Source organism: Rana temporaria, chromosome 9 (genome assembly GCF_905171775.1).
Source record: "Rana temporaria chromosome 9, aRanTem1.1, whole genome shotgun sequence".
NCBI lineage: Eukaryota > Metazoa > Chordata > Amphibia > Anura > Ranidae > Rana > Rana temporaria.
The window spans coordinates 167,743,079-167,761,140 of NC_053497.1; the positions used below are offsets into that span (position 1 = coordinate 167,743,079).

The window sequence follows — 18,062 nt, forward strand, 5'->3', positions numbered from 1 at the left end:
TCCAGGAAGAGTTAAAGCTGTTGTAGCTGCAAAGGGTGGACCAACTCAATATTGAACCCTACGGACTAAGACTGGGATGCCATTAAGTTCTTGTGTGTGTAAAGGCAGGCATATTAATACTTTGGGTAATATAGTGAATACGAGGCTCTGTTTCCTGTTTTGCAGATGGTTGTGCTTATCTGCTCCTTCTCATTGAATTCCTTGTATTTCTTGTGTGTTTAATATCTCATTGGTAGTTACCAAGTTGGATAGAGTCATTGTAGTAGCTAATCTACCCAGACACCATTGACTCATCTATAAATTTCACAATATGAAGAAAACCAAACATGAAAATGTAAAAGTCACATGGAAATTTACTGCAAAAGTAGTTAAAATATGTACCCACTGAGAATATACCATACATTCCCTTTTAGAAAAGTTTTCAGAAAATGTTTGCAAATAATAATATTAAAAATAAAAAAAGGGGGTTTCTGGGTAAATGCCAAATCAAGCCTGTAAACTTATCTTTCACTTGTTGGGTGTTTAAAGCCTTTTCTGAGCCCAGACACCAATCCGTGGAACACAACAGTTTCTGCCTAGTGGTCCGTAACAGCCCGGGGGTCTTGTTTTTAAAATACCATAGACGTGAATTCACCGGAGCAGCAACTAATACTTGATACTCCAAAAAGCTCACCTCCTGACCACATATACCTGCCCTGTAGTAGGTGTTATGATAAAGGCAAAGGTCCTATAATTCTTTATTTATCCAATGGGCAGCACTTTCTCTTGCAGGCCTGATATAAAAATTTGGCATTACCCAGAAAACTTTTCTCTCTTTGGAAAGGGTTACTCACAGTGAGATGTGAAACCAGAAATACGTTGTGTTCCCCCAAATCCCCCCTTTAAAAAATGCACCCATCCTGACATTTTATTCCTCTGTGGATTTCACCTTTTGCACATCATTTATTTAAATAAAATAGGAGGAAACGGTAGACACAGAGCAGGCCAGGGAACAGGAAGTGGCAGTTAACAGGTAGTAGAGGGGACACAATAGACAGACGCTGACAGGAAGTTGATAGTTCGGGCAGGAAGTCATGTATGGACATGCGCAAGAGTAAGAAAAAAAAACAAATAAAAATAAAAAAGCAGCAAAATTATAGATTATATATTACAATACAAAAAATACTTACAAACATTACACAGTAATACTCTGAGCACCTGTGAGGTTTTTTTTTGTTATATATATAATCTTGTTGGTCAAAAAATAAGCTTTACTCCAAGCACCATAGTGAAATCTTGTTCACAGATAATTTCGTCTTCTTGTCTGTTCAGGACATTTGTTTCCAAAAAACATTTTTCCCACGTTTTTTGTGTGCCAGGCAGAAGGGGAACTTTATCACAAATTTTATTATTTTTTAAATAAAATGTAAATCTTTATATCCACAGAAGAAAAAAAATAAGAGTCCCGTTTTTACGCATCTGCATGTGTTCTTTTTTTTTAAATACTGGAGACGTAAGAGCTTGAAAGAAAATGTAAAGAAAGAGACAGCTCTGTATGGGTGAAAGAAGTGGCTCGCAATGTCCTCTGTGTAGATTTCGGCTGGACATAGGACATTAACACCATGTTTTCTGCATGGGAATGGTGTTTCTTTTACCATTTATTTTAAAAAAAGCCTCAAATAATTCTAGCTAAAAAGTCTATGATAAACTCTTTCTTTGGTCATCAGAAGATCCGCCCAGCTATAGGTCATTGTCACGTGTTGACCAAGTTCTTTTGGTCTCTTGTTCCACCTTGCAGGAGGGGCTTTCTTTCTGCTCCTCAGCTGAGCTTCTTCAATATTGGTGTACAGAAATAAAGGGGATGGGGGCTTCTCCTTTTTTATTTTCAGAAAGGGATACAAATGGGTAGGGGGAATGTCTCTAGTCTTGTTTAGCCTCAGCCCAGAAAACATACAGGTCCCACTTCAAAGCCAAATTTCTGGTTGGGTTCTCCGAAGTCCATGAACATAACGTCTCTCAAAGGAAGCTGATCCACAATGGGGGTGTGAATCTCTAATACTGTCTTGTCTGTGCCCTTCCTTGCCTGTAGTAAAGGAAAGAAAGCATCATGGTGAGGGTTGTATTAATTATGGATTAGTCCTGTACTAGCCACCTTTACCCCAATCTGTTTATATATTTCATAAATTGTAAATATATGTGGGTCGATACAAGTATGCCTGTGCGAGTTCTTTGAAGTGTACCTAAACCCAAGAACAAAAATGCAATATTACCGTATTTAGATGTGGTGTGATCCTGCCAGTAAATTATTGTGACAACATTCACTCACTGTACTGTATCTATAGAATAGCACCAATGTCACTCTAGAGCTAACTTATCCTAAAAAGGCTCCAACCCCCCTTATAACCCCTATAATAACTACCCTGAAGAAGGTAAATGCTTATACTTGCCTATTTTCAGGGTGCTCTGGTCCAGTAACATGATCGGCTCCCAGAGGCCCGCTTTAGGGGAGAGGAGGGACAGCCAACAACGGATGCCCCATAGGAGAACCTATGGGTGACATCACCGCATAAGGCATTCCATCCATTGTCAGTGCTCTCTGAAGCCGGCTGCTGGGGGATCACATGACCGAACCAGAGTGGTATTAGAATAGATAAGTATATGCATCTTTCTTTTACAGGGTAGTTAGTATAATATTTAGAAAGTAGGTGGGAGCAGTTTTTAAAGGGGTTGTAAAGGTTCGTTTTTTTTTCACCTTAATGCATCCTATGCATTAAGGTGAAAGAAAACTTGGCAATGACGGCCCCTAGTCCCCCCATTTTACTTACCTAAGCCCCGAAACTCCATGGGCTCGTTCCCGCGATTGTTTCCCCCAGCTAGAGTCGGCTCGTCATTGGATATTGATGGCAGGGCAGCCATTGGCTCGCGTTGCTGTCAATCACATCCAATGACGCTTCGCACCGGGGGGCGGGGCCGAGAGATACAGTCCACAGCTATAGCCGCCGGCTGTATCACGGGAGCACGCAGGCAAGCTAACCCCCTTGGGAGAGAGCTTCCCATGAAGGGGGTTAGCTCTTGCGGGGAGGAGCCGAGACAGCCGCCGAGGGACCCCAGAAGACCAGGATAGGGGCCACTGTGTGCAAAATGAGCTGCACAGTGGAGGTAAGTATGATATGTTTGTTATTTTTTTTTAAAGGGAACCTTTAGTGTCCCTTTAAGCTTAGTTAGTTCTAGGCTGGGCTTCTACTTTAAATGTTTTCCAATAGAAGTGAAGGGATTGAGCTTCTATAAACAAACAACTGGAATCAAAATCATTTTAAATCAGTCCCTATTAAATATAGCTATGATCCTTACTGTCCTAACACTTTGCACCAACCCTCATAGTCAAAACATCAAGAAGGTTGTGCACCATCTATAAATAAAACCAATGCTGTTTTCTGTACATAGATCCTATGTGTCCACTTTACTCACCGCACAGCCATCTCTGAGGGCCTTGATGTATGGGCTTGTGTGGAAGGAGAAGTCCTCATCATTGGAGCCCATAAAGTGCAATGCCTTTTGATAGGTGTCACCTGAGGCCAGATGCCAGGCAGCAGAGCGATGGCAGTGATAGGTGAAGTTCTGGCGAGCGCCCACACTTAGCAGGCGAAGGAAGGTCATTTGGACCACTCCAATAGGGTTGTCGTCTAAGTCCACATAGGAGAACTGCAGAAAGTGATACACAAACATCAATGAGGGAACAATCAATAACGCACACTGCAATAGTAAAAATCTCCTGGAGAAAGACTAGGTCACAGTTGTCAAACACAAAGCCGTGGGCCGAATACAGCCCTCCAAGCCATTTCATTTGGCCCTCGCACCTCTCCTGCAGCTGCACGGGAGCTCCAGCCCTCCTCTGGTCCTACTCAAGACCCTTACTTTCTGCTTTCAATCAATGCATCCAGCTTCTTCCCAGCAGCAGTATAAGGGGGGTGCACTGTGATGTGAGGAAGAGTGGGGGACGCAACTTCCGATGGTGTGGTGGCTCTTGACATCTAATGTAAAGAGGAGGGGATGTGCTGGACATCTAATCTTACAGATGCAACCGGCCCTTTTGAGGGCAATCATAATGCTGATGTGGCCCGAAATGAAATTGAGTTTGACACCCCTGGACTAGGTTGTAACAAAGATGTACACATGTGCAGAACAATCATCTACATTTTCTGGTATTATCTAAGCTTGACCACTCCGTCCTGCCCACATTTCTATAGGTCAGTGAGGCAGCCCACTTTCAACTAGGGTTCCTAGTTGAGGCTGATTAACATTCCAGTGGGGGTACCTGTATAGTGCCAGAGCCAACACTACTTGGCAATGCCAGCAGTATGACACCAATTGTTTTTTAAGCTGTCTGTAAGGCCAACCATCACTGTAAGGGCTGCATTCTTCCTACTGACAACCAATGTACTGTACAGTAAGAGGTAGACATGTGCATTTCTTTTTGTCTGAATGCATTTTCGTCCGAATTTTGGGGATTTTCACGTTCAATTTAACAAACGATAACGAATGAGTCTGAGATCCGAAAGATCCGACATAAAAATGCTTTATTTTTGTTTTGTTGTGACAACAGTTCGATATAGTAGAAGATTTGACATGACGGTGACAATAGCGATCTGTGTCTATTGAATCTGCGGTTGAATGTGCCTAACCTAACTCTATTAGTCCGAGATTATTCGACATAGAGAGAAAAGATTTGACATTATAGAGACATGAAGATTCGACATAGAGAGAAAAGATTCGACATTATAGAGACATGAAGATTCGACATAGAGAGAAAAGATTCAACATTATAGAGACATGAAGATTCGGCAGAGAGAAAAGATTCAACATTATAGAGACATGAAGATTCGACATAGAGAGAAAAGATTTGACATGGAGAGAAAAGATTTGACATTATAGAGTCATGAAGATGCGACGAAACAGCTAAAAACATACGATCACCTCAAGCGGACATTTATGGTCAATGCTCCGCCCATAGCTATAGTAGAATTCTAATGTAGGTTGACTAATAATAATTAGAAAATATAATTATTACTAGTCATACAACATTAGAATTCTACTATGTATGATTGCGGCGTTGTACAGTTTAGCTGCTTCGTCGAATCTTCTTAGAACATTTGACGGACACCATAAGCCTTCAATTGACAGATTTGACCTTAAGAGCCGGTTCACACTGGGACGAATCGTCAGGCGGCTCAGCCGCCTGACGAGTCGCATCCCATTCTATGCAATAGAACCGTTCTAATAGGAACGACGCAAGTTGCTCCGACTTAGAAAAAGGGTCTTGTACGACTTCGGGGGAGGCTCGGGGCGATTTGCATTGACTTCTATACAGAAGTAATTTTGCTAATCGCCTCTGAAGTCGTCTTCAGGACAACTTGCAGAGTCGCCCCCAAAGTCGTGCCGCCACAGAGTGAACCGGCTCTAATTCATTCAGATTTTCAGACGAAACAAAATAAATAAAAACAAATTTCGGGTCTAACTAAATAAATCATTTTTTCAGACGAAAACGAAATTCCGAAACAAAATATTTCAGTGTGCACATGTCTAGTAAGAGACATTTTATTCTCATTGACCTCAAATGATTTGGTTTTAGTAAGGGTTTCCAAGAGCTGAAAATTATTTTAGGGGGTTTTATGAGAAGCATGTGTAGTAGTCAAGTATTTGTGAGGGATATAGTAGTTTTTCCTAAATTACCCACATTACAGTTTCTTAAAATGATCATTGGCGTAATCATGGACTACTGATAATGATAATGTGCAAAGCATCTCTTACCCTACTGCCACTCCTGAATTTGCTGTACCAAGTCTCTTTCTTTTCCGAGCTCCAGGGAGACATCTTCACCTTAGTGACAAAACAAAGTTAGTAAGCAAGCGTTGTATTTCTCTGAACTGAACAGTCACCATTAAAGGCAGCAAATTTTTATTAAAACAACTATGGTTGCTTTCATTCTAGCGTGCAACTACATTCCTACTTTGTGCTTCTGTGATTAACTACTAGAGGAGCTGATACCTAGAGCTGGGATTGTGTTGGTAAGTGCATCTGTAGCTGAGCAATGCATTTTCTATTCATTATTATTATTATTATTATACTGGATTTATATAGCGCCATAAGTTTGCTCAGTGCTTAGCAAAATGAAACCAGACATTACAGTTATATTACAATTTGGTACAAAAGGAATCAGAGGGCCCTGCTCGTTAGAGTCTACAATCTAGGAGGGAGGGACATTAAAGGAAATGTTTAATCTTTTCAGATATAATTTAAATTTCTCGAAATATACTCCATGATTATGCCCTGTGGAGGGGGTTTGGGGGTGAAACGGGTTGGGGGTGTGGCTCTGGATGGAACTGGCTGAGACTTCTTTCACCAAGCTTTGAAAGAAGTATACTGCTGCCCAGCCAGCACCCATTGCAGCAGCTTGAGCGGAAACGTTAAGTTTTATGATCTAAATAAACTTCTGTTCTGGATCTTCGTTAACTCAATCTGTGATAATGTAACAAAACCTTATTCATCTGTATAATTTGCAATTAGTGCCTTGAAAAAGTATTCACATGCCTTGAAATTTCCCACATTTTGTCATGTTACAACCAAAAACATAAATGTATTTTATTGGGATTGTATGTGATAGACCAACATAAAGTTACACATAATTGTGAAGTGGAAGGAAAATAATAAATGGTTTTCCATTTTATTTTTTTTACAAATAAATATGTGAAAAGTGTGGGGTGCATCTGTATTCAGCCCCCCTGAGTCAATACTTTGTAGAACCTCCTTTCATTGCAATTACAGCTGCAAGTCTTTTTGGGGATGTCTCTACCAACTTTGCATGTCCCTCTAGAGAGGGATATTTTTGCCCATTCTTCTTTGCAAAATATCTCAAGCTCTGTCAGATTGGATGGAGACTGTTTGTGAACAGACACATTTTAAAGTCTTGCCACAGATTCTCAATTGGATTTAGGTCTGGACTGTGACTGGACCATTCTAACACATGAATATGCTTTGATCTATTCCATTGTAGCTCTGGCTGTATGTTTAGGGTCGTTGTCCTGCTGGAAGGTGAACCTCCACCCCAGTCTCAACAGATTGTCCTGTATTTGGCTCCATCCATCTTCCCACCAACTCTGACCAGCTTCCCTGTCCCTGCTGAAGAAAAGCATCCCCACAACATGATGCTGCCACCACCACCATGTTTCACAGTGGGGATGGTGTGTTCAGGATGATGTGCAGTGTTAGTATTCCACCACACATAGCGTTTTGCTTTTAGGCTAAAAAGTAAAATTTTGGTTTTATCTGACCAGAGCACCTTCTTCCACATTTTTGCTGTGTCCCCCATAAGGCTTCTCGCAAACTGAAAACGGGACTTCTTATGACTTTCTTTCAACAATGTCTTTCTTCTTCCCACTCTTCCATAAAGGTTAGATTTGTGGAGAGCACGACTAATAGTTGTCCTGTGGGCAGATTCTCCCACCTGAGCTGTGGATCTCTGCAGCTCCTCCAGAGTTACCATGGGCCTCTTGGCTGCTTCTCTGATGAATGCTCTCCTTGCCCGGTCTGTCAGTTTAGGTGGACGGCCATGTATTGGTAGATTTGCAGTTGTGCCATACTCTTTCCATGGATGGATTGAACAGTGCTCCGTGAGATGTTCAAAGCTTGGGGTATTTTTTTATAACCTAACCCTGCTTTAAACTTCTCCACAACTTTATCCCTGACCTATCTGGTGTGTTCCTTGGCCTTCATGATGCTGTTTGTTCACTAAGGGTATCTAACAAACCTCTGAGGGCTTCACAGAACAGCTGTTTTTATACTGAGATTAAATGACACACAAGTGGACTCTATTTACTAATTTGGCAACTTCTGAAGGCAATTGGATCCACTAGATTTTAGTTAGGGGTATCAGAATAATGGAGGCTGAATACAAATGCTCCCCCCACACTTTTCACATATTTATTTGTAAAGAATTTTGGAAAACCATTTATCATTTTCCTTCCACTTCACAATTATGTGCCACTTTGTGTTGGTCTATCACATAAAATCCCAATAAAATACATTTAAGTTTTTGGTTGTAACATGACAAAATGTGGAAAATTTCAAGGGGTATGAATACTTTTTAAAGACAATGGGGTAGATTCAGATAGATTTGCGGATCTTTAGATCCACATAAATCTATCTGATTTACGCAAATTTGAGAGGCTAGTGCAGTATTCAGAAAGCACTTAACTCCAAACTTGCGCCAGCGGATCGTAACTCCCCCGGCGGAATTCAAATTCCGCGGCTAGGGGGAGTGTACAATTTAAATCAGGTGCATCCCCACGCCGATTTAACTGCGCATGCGCCGCCGGCGAAATTTCCCAGTGCGCATGCTCCAAATGACGTCGCTAGGACGTCATTGCTTTCGGCGTGAACGTAAATTACGGCCATCCATATTCGCGACCGACTTACGCAAACGATGTAAAAATTCAAAACTCGGCGCGGGAACGACGTCCATACTTAACATTGGCTGCGCCTCCTAATAGCAGGAGCAACGTTACGACGAACCCGACTTACGCAAACGACGTAAAAAACTACCGCCGGCCGCACGTACGTTTGTGAATCGGTGTAAGTATGCAATTTGCATACTCTACGCTGACAACTACGGGAGCGCCACCTAGCGGCCAGCGTCAGAATGCACCCTAAGATACGACGGCGTAAGAGACTTATGCCAGTCGTATCTTAGGCCCCATACACACCATAGAATCTATCCGCAGATAAATCCCATCAAATGGGTTTCTGCGGATAGATCCTATGGTGTGTACACGCCAACGGATATTTATCCGCAGATAAATCTCCCCTGGGATGGATTTCCAGCAGATGGATATTTGCTGACATGCATAACAAATCCATCTGCTGGAATCCATTCCAACGGATGGATCCGCTCGTCTGTACAGACTTACCGGATCCATCCGTCTAAAGGGATTCCCCGCACACGTCGTAATGACTTGACGCATGCGTGGAATTCCTTATATGACAGCGTCGCGCCCGTCGCCGCGTCATAATAGCGGCGACGGCGCGACACGTCATCGGCAGAGGATTTCAGCGCGGATTTCAATGCGATGGTGTGTACACGCCATCGCATAGAAATCCTCTGAAATCCACGAGAGGATTTATCCGCGGATACGGTCCGCTGGACCGTATCTGCGGATAAATCCTCTCGTGTGTATGGGGCCTGAGGCTACAGTCGGCATATCTAGCTTTCTGAATACAGAAAGTAGATACGCCGGCGCAACTTAGCAATTACGCGGCGTATCTATGGATACTCCGGCGTAATTGCTCTCTGAATCCACCCCACTGTATGTGTCCTAAGTGGACAGCCACATTTCCTTAGCATTGTGTTTTGCAGTGCCAGAAAATGGCTGTGCTTTACTGCTCATTCTTGCAATGTAATTCTGTAAATTAGATGCTTCATTAAAAACAATGCACTCCCTTTGTGTCCGATTTCATATCCCAGGTCAGGTAATTTTTTGTAAAAATAATGAAATACAAAAATTATGAACAAACATATAAAATGAGAAAGTAACATCAAAATAGTTTTACAGTAGTGCAATAATGATTCATAATAAATGCTCACAAAAAAATATAATTTTCTATTTGCTTACCTTCTCAATGCGCTTGCTTGGGAAGATGCAAGACTCTGCCCCTGAAGTGAAGTTACAGAAGACTTTGAAGGAATCTCGTGCGCAGCCCTTATTAGGATCGATCCAGTATTCACCTAAGAGAAGAGGGAGATTTAATGGTGCATCCAATGCAATGCTGCTCAGTTTTAAAGCTTTCAGAATTCTTCTGCTCCTCATACAGGACAAGGTAAGTACACAGAACAAGAGGCTAGTCTTTCGTTTTGCTTAAAATGGGGAATGTTTATTGTACAGTGGAACCTTGGATTACAAGCATAATCCGTTCTAGGAGAATGCTCGTAATCCAAAGCACTCGCATATCAAAGCGAGTTTCCCCATAGAAGTCAATGGAAATGGAAATAATTTGTTCCGCATTGACTCCTATGGCATGCAATACAGCATGTGGCCAGAGGTGGGGGCACCAGAGAGTCTTGGAAAGGCTCGGGGGACAGCTCGGCTGAACTCGGAAAACCTCGGAAAGGCTTCCGTGTTTTTCTAAGTATTTCCGAACGGCTCCGCTTGGCTCCGGTGCCCCCCCCCCCCACCTCAAGCCAAATGCAATGCGGTACTGCACACCGCTGTGGCTTGAATCCTGGTAGTTTTGCGAGACATCACTTACAAACCGAGTTAGGATTTATTTTTTAAAGAGTGCTCGTATTGCGAAACTCTCGGTAACCGTGTTACTCGCAATCCGAGTTTTCACTATATTTTTTATTTTATTCATTATGGCAAGAGCTAACGCTAACATTTTTCTTTATTTCTGGTAAAATAAATATGAAATATTAGATATAAGTAATTCACTAACTGATCTCAAGCCAGCAGGTGAAGCACTTGGCTCTTTTTTACATTCTTCTAAGGCTCTCTTTGTCTACTATGCTCAAAAAAGCTCAGTAAAAGACTCCATAGCTCAACCCAGTTCAAAAATGGTAATAAAAATATATGCATCAATTAAAAAAAATTAAACCTTAAGAAAGTTAAATAAATTTCTCCTAATGTGATTAACTTACCACAGATTAAAGTGAAAGTAATCCCCCCTATTGTTTTCAGCCAAGGAAGCTGCCATCTTGGCCTCTGTTTAATCTGCAACTGCCATGATGCTGCACATGTGATCAGTTATGAAACCAGCCATTGGATGGTTTGACAGTTTGGTTGAGAGCACATCCAATGTGAGTGTTATATTTCCGGCATGTGCCGGAAATGAAATTGTTTTATGGATGGGTTTACTTCCGCTTTAAGGTTTAGGTGCTAGGTTATGTGTTTAGGGCTCATGCTGGTGGATAATTAAATGATATACTATATAAAGATAACATTTTCTGTTTAAATTTAAAATATGTTTTATTTAAAAAAAAATCTTTGAAATTAGTAATTGGATCTTTTGCAATGTTTAGAAAGTTATTATTTACGTCAATTCTAAAGCCTCGTACACAGGAAAACTGCCAGGAGAGCTTTTGGCCGGGAAAACCGGACATGTGTATGCTTCCTCGCAATTTTCCCGTCAGGAAAACAGCCGGGAATCCCAGTGGGAAAATAGAGAACCTGCTCTCTATTTTCCCGTCGGGATTCCCAGCATTCTTTTTTCCCGCCAGATCTACTACTTACCTATGGGAAACACCGCGAGGCAGCGCCAATGGAGCATACACACGGCCGGGATTCCCGGCCAAAGTTCCATGGCAGTTTTCTTGCCGGGTTCTCGGCTTTCCCCTCGGTTTTCCCCGAGCATGTGTACAGGGCTTAGTGTAATGCTGTGTACACACGATCGGAAATTCCGACAAGAAAGGTTCGAGGTGAGCTTTTGGTCAGAAATTCCGACCATGTGTAGGCTCCATCTGACTTTTTCTGTTGGAATTTCTGCGAAGAAAAATTTGAGAGCTGGTTCTCAAATTTTCCGACAAGAAAAGTTCTTAAAGGAAATTTCGATCATCTGTATGCAATTCTGATGCACCAAAAACCACGCATGCTCTGAATCAATACGATGCATGCTCGGAATCATTGAACTTAATTTTTCTCGGCTCGTTGTAGTGTTGTACGTCACTGCGTTCTTGACGTTCAAAATTTGGTGTGACCGTGTGTATGCAACACAAGTTTGAGTCAACATTCCGTTGGAAAAAAATCCATGGTTTTCTTGACGGATTTTCCGATCGTGTGTACGGGGCATTAGGGGGTGCTGAAGCACCAAGGATCTTTGTTAACTCATGAAAAAGTAGGTGAGTGGTGGGATTTACACATGTTCTTAGTACCTTGAGTTTCACCGCATTAACTACCATGTTGTGTGGTGTGAGAACCTATGCGTTGTACTAAATGTTACATTTAAGTCTCCTACTGCGATGTAAAAATATCTCCAATGCTGAAAAGTCTCAACAGAAAAGACAGAAGCCCAAAATGGGGTTTTCAGAAGTCTACCCATCAAATTTCCTACAGAATCAGTGAGAAATAGAATAATGTTGGCCCTCAACTGCCTGAAGAGGTAAAACCCATATGTTTTGTATTTTATTTAATCTTTACATAAAAATGAGCTTAAAGCGGAGTTCCAACCACAATTAGCATTTTTTAAATGTATGTCCTTTCATCCTGCGTTTTTATAATATAAATCCGGTCACTTACTATTTTACAATCCGCCGCCGATCCGCATAGATATTCAAAAAAGATAGTTTATAAAACAATGTCTACACCGTTGTCATTTTGCTTGTGGGCATCGTGAAGCTCTCAAGCACTTACTTCCTGGAAGTCTTGGATGGGGAGTGATAATTGGACAGCGCACTGCATCCTGGGAAATGATGACACACATTTCCCAGGAGCATTAGAGGGAGATGATGTCAGAATCCTAGGTGGTTTCAAAGGCAGATTTCGTGGGACCGCATAGCAACAGGCATTTCCAGATGAGTAAATTTTTTTTTACTTTTTTAGGTCTAATGAGCACAATAATGAAAAAAAATATTTGGGATGGAAACTCCACTTTAAAACACTCCTATGAAGCTTAGCCCTCGTAGAGCCTGTTCTTAATTTTACATACCATCTGGAAGATCTGGTTGGGAAAGATGAAGGTCCTGGCATGTCCGAGCCGGGTGTTCCTTTGTGCCCTTTGGCGCTCTGAATAACTCAATGTCTTTCTTTATAGCATTAAGAGATCCATAGATTTCCTCCATGCCATCTGTATATTCTGCAGCTGAATCTTCTGCCATGATCTGACTGGCATCAATGGAACGTTTGTTCTTCTTGGGCATCTGGAAAGGCAGTGGCTGGATGGCCTCTCCTGGTGGGCCCTGTTGATGAGGCATTAACGGTTAGCAATAAAATTCAGAACAAAAAATGCATTTACCACATTATCTATGAAATATTTTATTAATTATTGATAGACTACAGACTGATAGACTACAGAAATCTGCCCACACTATGTTATTGCCAAAAAAAATTCAAATATATTTTTTTACGACAATTTAAAACAGGTTGTTGATATTATTTTAAAATTATTACTCTTTATTTTGAACATGTGACCAGCAGCAGAGGACTAAAAGCTCCTGCTTATGTTTCCCTGCAGACAGGCTGGGAATGATCTGGGTCATGTGACAGCAGTATATCGATTAGGAAAAGGGTACTTAGATTATTTATTTATTTTTATAATTACAGTACCATAATCCACATACAGAAATATAAAGGACAATGTAAATTAAACATTGTGTGTTTAATTACACTTTAAAGATGATTCGATTGTATAAATTTCGGTGCCTATGCAGTTCTCACACAAATCTGTCACATATCAGGCCCTGCTGCAGGTTCTCACCTTGTGACTTGTTCAATGAGGGAGAAGAAATAGAGGAAATGCCTCCTCCTTCCTGCAGCAGACTGACTGCATCACCTGAGTGTAGGATGATGCCCCGTACACACGTGCGGGATTTCTGACAGGAAAAGTTCCAGTCAGAAATCCAGAGGGGAAAACTGCTTTGGTCGGGAATCCCGGTTGTGTGTATGCTCCATCGCAGTTTTTTCCTATAGAAAAACTGCCTAAAACCACCAAGCAAAAGTCCGCCGGTTTTCCCGGCGGGAAAAAAGAGAGCTGGTTCTCTTTTTTTGTCCGGCGGTTTTTGGGCAGTTTTCCCATTGGAAAAACTGCAAGGAGCATACACACAGCCGGGATTCCCGGACAAAAGCTCTCCTCGCAGTTTTCCCGTTGGGAAAACCAGCCATGTTTATGAGGCTTAAGTCACTGAGAAGATCTCAAGAACAGCTTATTAAAGAGGAAGTATAAAGCCATTGATATAACAGTTTAAAAAAAAGTTACTTTCCTGGCACGTGCCAGAAATTTAACTGTCACATTGGTTGTGCTCTCAACCAAACTGTCAAACCATCCAATGGCCGGTGTCATAACTGATCACATGTTCGACTTCATGGCAGTTAAATATCAAACAGAGGCCAAGATGGTAGCTTCCTTGGCTGAAAACGATAGGAGGGTTTACTTCCACTTTAACTTTAAAAGGTACAGCTGTTTTCAGCAAGCCTTCTCATGATAACATACACCATATGCTACTGATGTGGCCTAGGTCTCATGTATAGATTGTATTAGCCCATGCATAACTTTCCTGTGAGAGAATTGTATTTATATGACAAAGTTTCACTTACCGGAGCTCCAGCGGGACCTTGTATTCCCTTCTGTCCCTTGGGTCCAGCTTGTCCCTGTATTCCAGCAACAAAACAAAAAAGTTAGATAACTTCATATAGACAGGTACACTGAGAATTTATGAAATCACACATAGATGTATTTTTAATAATTTCAGTAGTCAAAATCATAAAAAAACTGTGCTATTGTGATGAAATAAAAACAGCCGCAACTTCTACTGTGAGATATAGCACAGTTCAAAAAGCAAAAAAATCATACGAAGAGTTGCACTAAAAAGTATTGAGTCAGACACAAAATAGAAAAAAATGTATAGTCCCAAAAGGTGAAGAAAGAGTCTTGTGATAACACCCACACCGTGCGCCACCTTAAGTTGTAGGATCCAGTGTTAATCCCCTTTCACCACAGGCAAAATGGTCGCTTACCAGATTGCACGGACCTCCTATCACGGAAGGTCAGTGTCACTTGTGGCTCTAAGCCCAGCCAGGGCCTTTAAGCGTGCCAGGAGTCTCCTAGGGCATATGGAATCTCCATCCAAATAACGATATCACCAATGATCCCAGGGACATCATAGCTGGAAATTAGATGACCCGAGCTCCTCACCGGTATACAAGTGCCCGAATATACTGCTGTGGAGCTCAGGGGATCTTATTTCCAGCTATGATGTTCCTGGGATCGTTTGTGATATTGTTATTTGGATGGAAATTCCATATGCGTTAAGAGACTCCTGGAAAGTCTAAAGGCCCTGGCAGGGTTTAGAGCCACAACTGACCTTCCGTCATAGGAGGTCCGTGTAATCTGGTAAGCGACCATTTTGCCTGTGGTGGAGGGGATTAACCTTGGATCCTACAACTTAAAGTGGAGAACAGTAGTCATAGCATACCTTTGTACCATTCATTACAATATGAAAAGTATAGCGTTCCTAGGCTGGTGATGTATGAAATCTAAAAACGATTTATGTAAAAATGGAGGCAAGAACAAAGTACTCACTGTTGATCCTTTAGCTCCCTTAGGACCAAGAGGACCCTAAACAGGAAATAGACAAAAAAAATTCAATGTAATAAAAATATATAAATAAGTATAATGCATTTAAATCATCTCTGTCCTCCAGGCTACAAGTAAAGGAAATCACCAAAATACTACCCATGAGGCATTGCAATTGTGCTAAAAACAGTACGTCAACCCAAATTAACTTTAATTTATGCTATTTAAATCTTTTATTCATATTCAGCAGTCTACTTGTCTGTGTTTCTGGTAAGAATTGCAGTCCTTAGTCACATGACTATACTTGTGTAACCTCCCTCTCATGCTGCAAGTTGTGTGTTGCTGGAGTGCACTCAAATAGAGGGCAATGGACCAGTGACTATACTTGTAGCTAAATCCACAAACAGACAGTCAGTCCAAAAAAACACATATGCTGGTATGCAGGCATACAACCGGTTTACTCACTAAGCGGGGCTGGAATGAGACTTTCTAGTGTGCCTCTACTGATGACTGTCTCTTAGACCTAGTACACATGATCACTCAGAATATCGTACAAAAAATATAGTTTTCAAAGTGATTGTACAATAATGTGATCGTTAGTACACACCTTTCGTCAAAGTTAACCAAAGGGACTAACACGATCGTAAGATTTTCATTTTTAACCGCTTGCCGACCGCCTCCTGCACATATACGTTGGCAGAATGGCACGGCTGTGCAAAGCAACGTACAGGTACGTTGCATTGAATTTTCCACCGGCGGCGCACACGCGCCCCTCCCGGGAGCTTCAGAACAGGGAGATGTAAACAAAGCATTTCCCTGTTCTGCCTTGTGACAGGACACTGATCTACTGCTCCCTGTCATCGGGAGCAGTGATAAATGTCGTGTCACTTGTAGCCCAGCCCCCACACAGTTAGAATCACTCCCTAGGACACACTTAACCCTTCCTCGTCCCCTAGTGGTTAACCCCTTCTTTGCCAGTGTAATTTACACAGTAATCAGTGCATTTTTATAGCATTGATCGCTGTATTAATGACAATGGTCCCAAAATAGCGTCAAAAGTGTCCAATGTGTCCACCATAATGTTACAGTCACGATAAAATCGCAGATCGCCGCCATTACTAGTAAAAACGAATCATTAATAAAAAATGCCATAAATCTATTCCCTATTTTGTAGACGATATAACTAAAAATAGCGAAAAATACATATCGGCCTAAACTGAGAAAGACATTTTTTTTTATATAGATATTTATTATAGCAAAAAGTAAAAAATATTGCTTTTTTTTCAAAATTTTCGTTATTTATTTGTTTATAGCGCAAAAAATAAAAAACACAGAGGTGATCAAATACCACCAAAAGAAAGCTCTATTTGTTGGAAAAAAAGGACGTCAATTTTGTTTGGAAGCCACCTCGCACGACCGCGCAATTGTCAGTTAAACTGACGCAGTGCCGAATCACAAAAAATGGTCTGGTCATTGGGCAGCCAAATCCTCCGGGGCTGAAGTGGTTAATCAGTACAGTTTTCATCAAAAATACATTACATCACTTCCGAATTTCTAGTCTGTCGTATGAGAATTTGCGTACTTTAGTAACCAATTAGTTACTAACGTTACTAATATGGAGACTAGCATGCAAAAAAAGGCTAATCATTCGGCTGCTAATCTCATTGGGCCAGATTCACATAGGTTAGTGGATCTTTAGATCCGCGTAACCTATGTGATTTAAGATCCGCCGCCGCAAGTTTTTGAGGCAAGTGGGTAATTCACAAAGCACTTACCTCAAAACTTGCGGCGGCGTATCGTAAATCCCCCGGCGGAATTCAAATTCCGCAGCTAGGGGAAGTGTACTATTCAAATCAGACGCGTCCCCGCGCCGATTTAACTGGGCATGCGCCGTCCGCAAATTTTCCCGGCGTGCATTGCTCCCAATGACGTCGCTAGGACGTCATTGGTTTCGGCGTGAGCGTAACTTGCGTCCAGCGCTTTTGTGAATCGACGTACGCAAACGACGTAAAATTTCAAAATTCGACTCGGGAACGACGGCCATACTTAACATTGGCTGCGCCGAACGCAAAGGACGTAAAAAAAAAGTGCCGGGCGGTCGTTCGTTTCGGAATCGGCGTATCTCCTCATTTGCATAATCGTCACGTAAATAAAGCAAAACGCCACCTAGCGGCCGGCCGGGAATTGCAGCCTTAGATCTGACGGTGTAACACAGTTACACCTGTCGGATCTTAGGCATATCTATGCGTAACTGATTCTATGAATCAGTCGCATAGATACGACCGGCACAACTCAGAGATACGACGGTGTATCAGGAGATACATCGGCGTATCTCTATGTGAATCTGGCCCATTGTGTATACTAGGTTTTAGTGTGTAACAATCATACCTCCCTAAAGAAGTCATGTTTTCTGGGCCAAACCAGCATTTGAAAATTACTGTAGGGTTCCTTTCTAAATTCTGGTCCTCTGAGATCGCAACAACTATAGGTAGGTCGTTTTTGGGACGGCTTGGTGCACAAGATAAATTCAAAGACATAATTATCAGAGGCTGGGCTGTGTCACCAGAGCCAGTTTAAATGGGAAATCTTCATGGTTGAACAGAGCATAGCTTTAGGTATAACCTGTATTCTTCCATTTTGCTATCCATAATTACTACACATTTGTCTGTTAGAGGTTTGGAGGTGTTCAAAGTCTGTTTGGTTACCTTAAAAACATATTTTTATATAAACCTAAGATTCACTAAGGCTCACATTGGATGTGCAGGGCAAATACATCCTCTGAATACTAAGTTTTTCTCTCTAATATAAAT

The 18,062-nt window shown here is 41.6% G+C and overlaps 1 protein-coding gene across 8 annotated transcripts in view; it reads right to left on the bottom strand.

Moving 5' to 3' along the window:
• Positions 1-335: 335 nt before the first annotated feature.
• The window catches only part of COL11A2 (collagen type XI alpha 2 chain), a 186,161-nt gene continuing 168,434 nt past the window's right edge, over positions 336-18,062 (bottom strand). For all 8 annotated transcript variants that reach the window (XM_040324940.1, XM_040324939.1, XM_040324947.1 and 5 more), the window contains 7 exons: positions 15,259-15,294; positions 14,274-14,327; positions 12,670-12,919; positions 9,645-9,757; positions 5,788-5,856; positions 3,448-3,681; positions 336-2,062 (listed from right to left, as the gene is read on the bottom strand). In XM_040324940.1, coding sequence (XP_040180874.1) covers positions 1,916-2,062; positions 3,448-3,681; positions 5,788-5,856; positions 9,645-9,757; positions 12,670-12,919; positions 14,274-14,327; positions 15,259-15,294 — 903 coding nt within the window. In that variant the 3' untranslated portion in view covers positions 336-1,915. The remainder of the gene's footprint in view (positions 2,063-3,447; positions 3,682-5,787; positions 5,857-9,644; positions 9,758-12,669; positions 12,920-14,273; positions 14,328-15,258; positions 15,295-18,062) is intronic.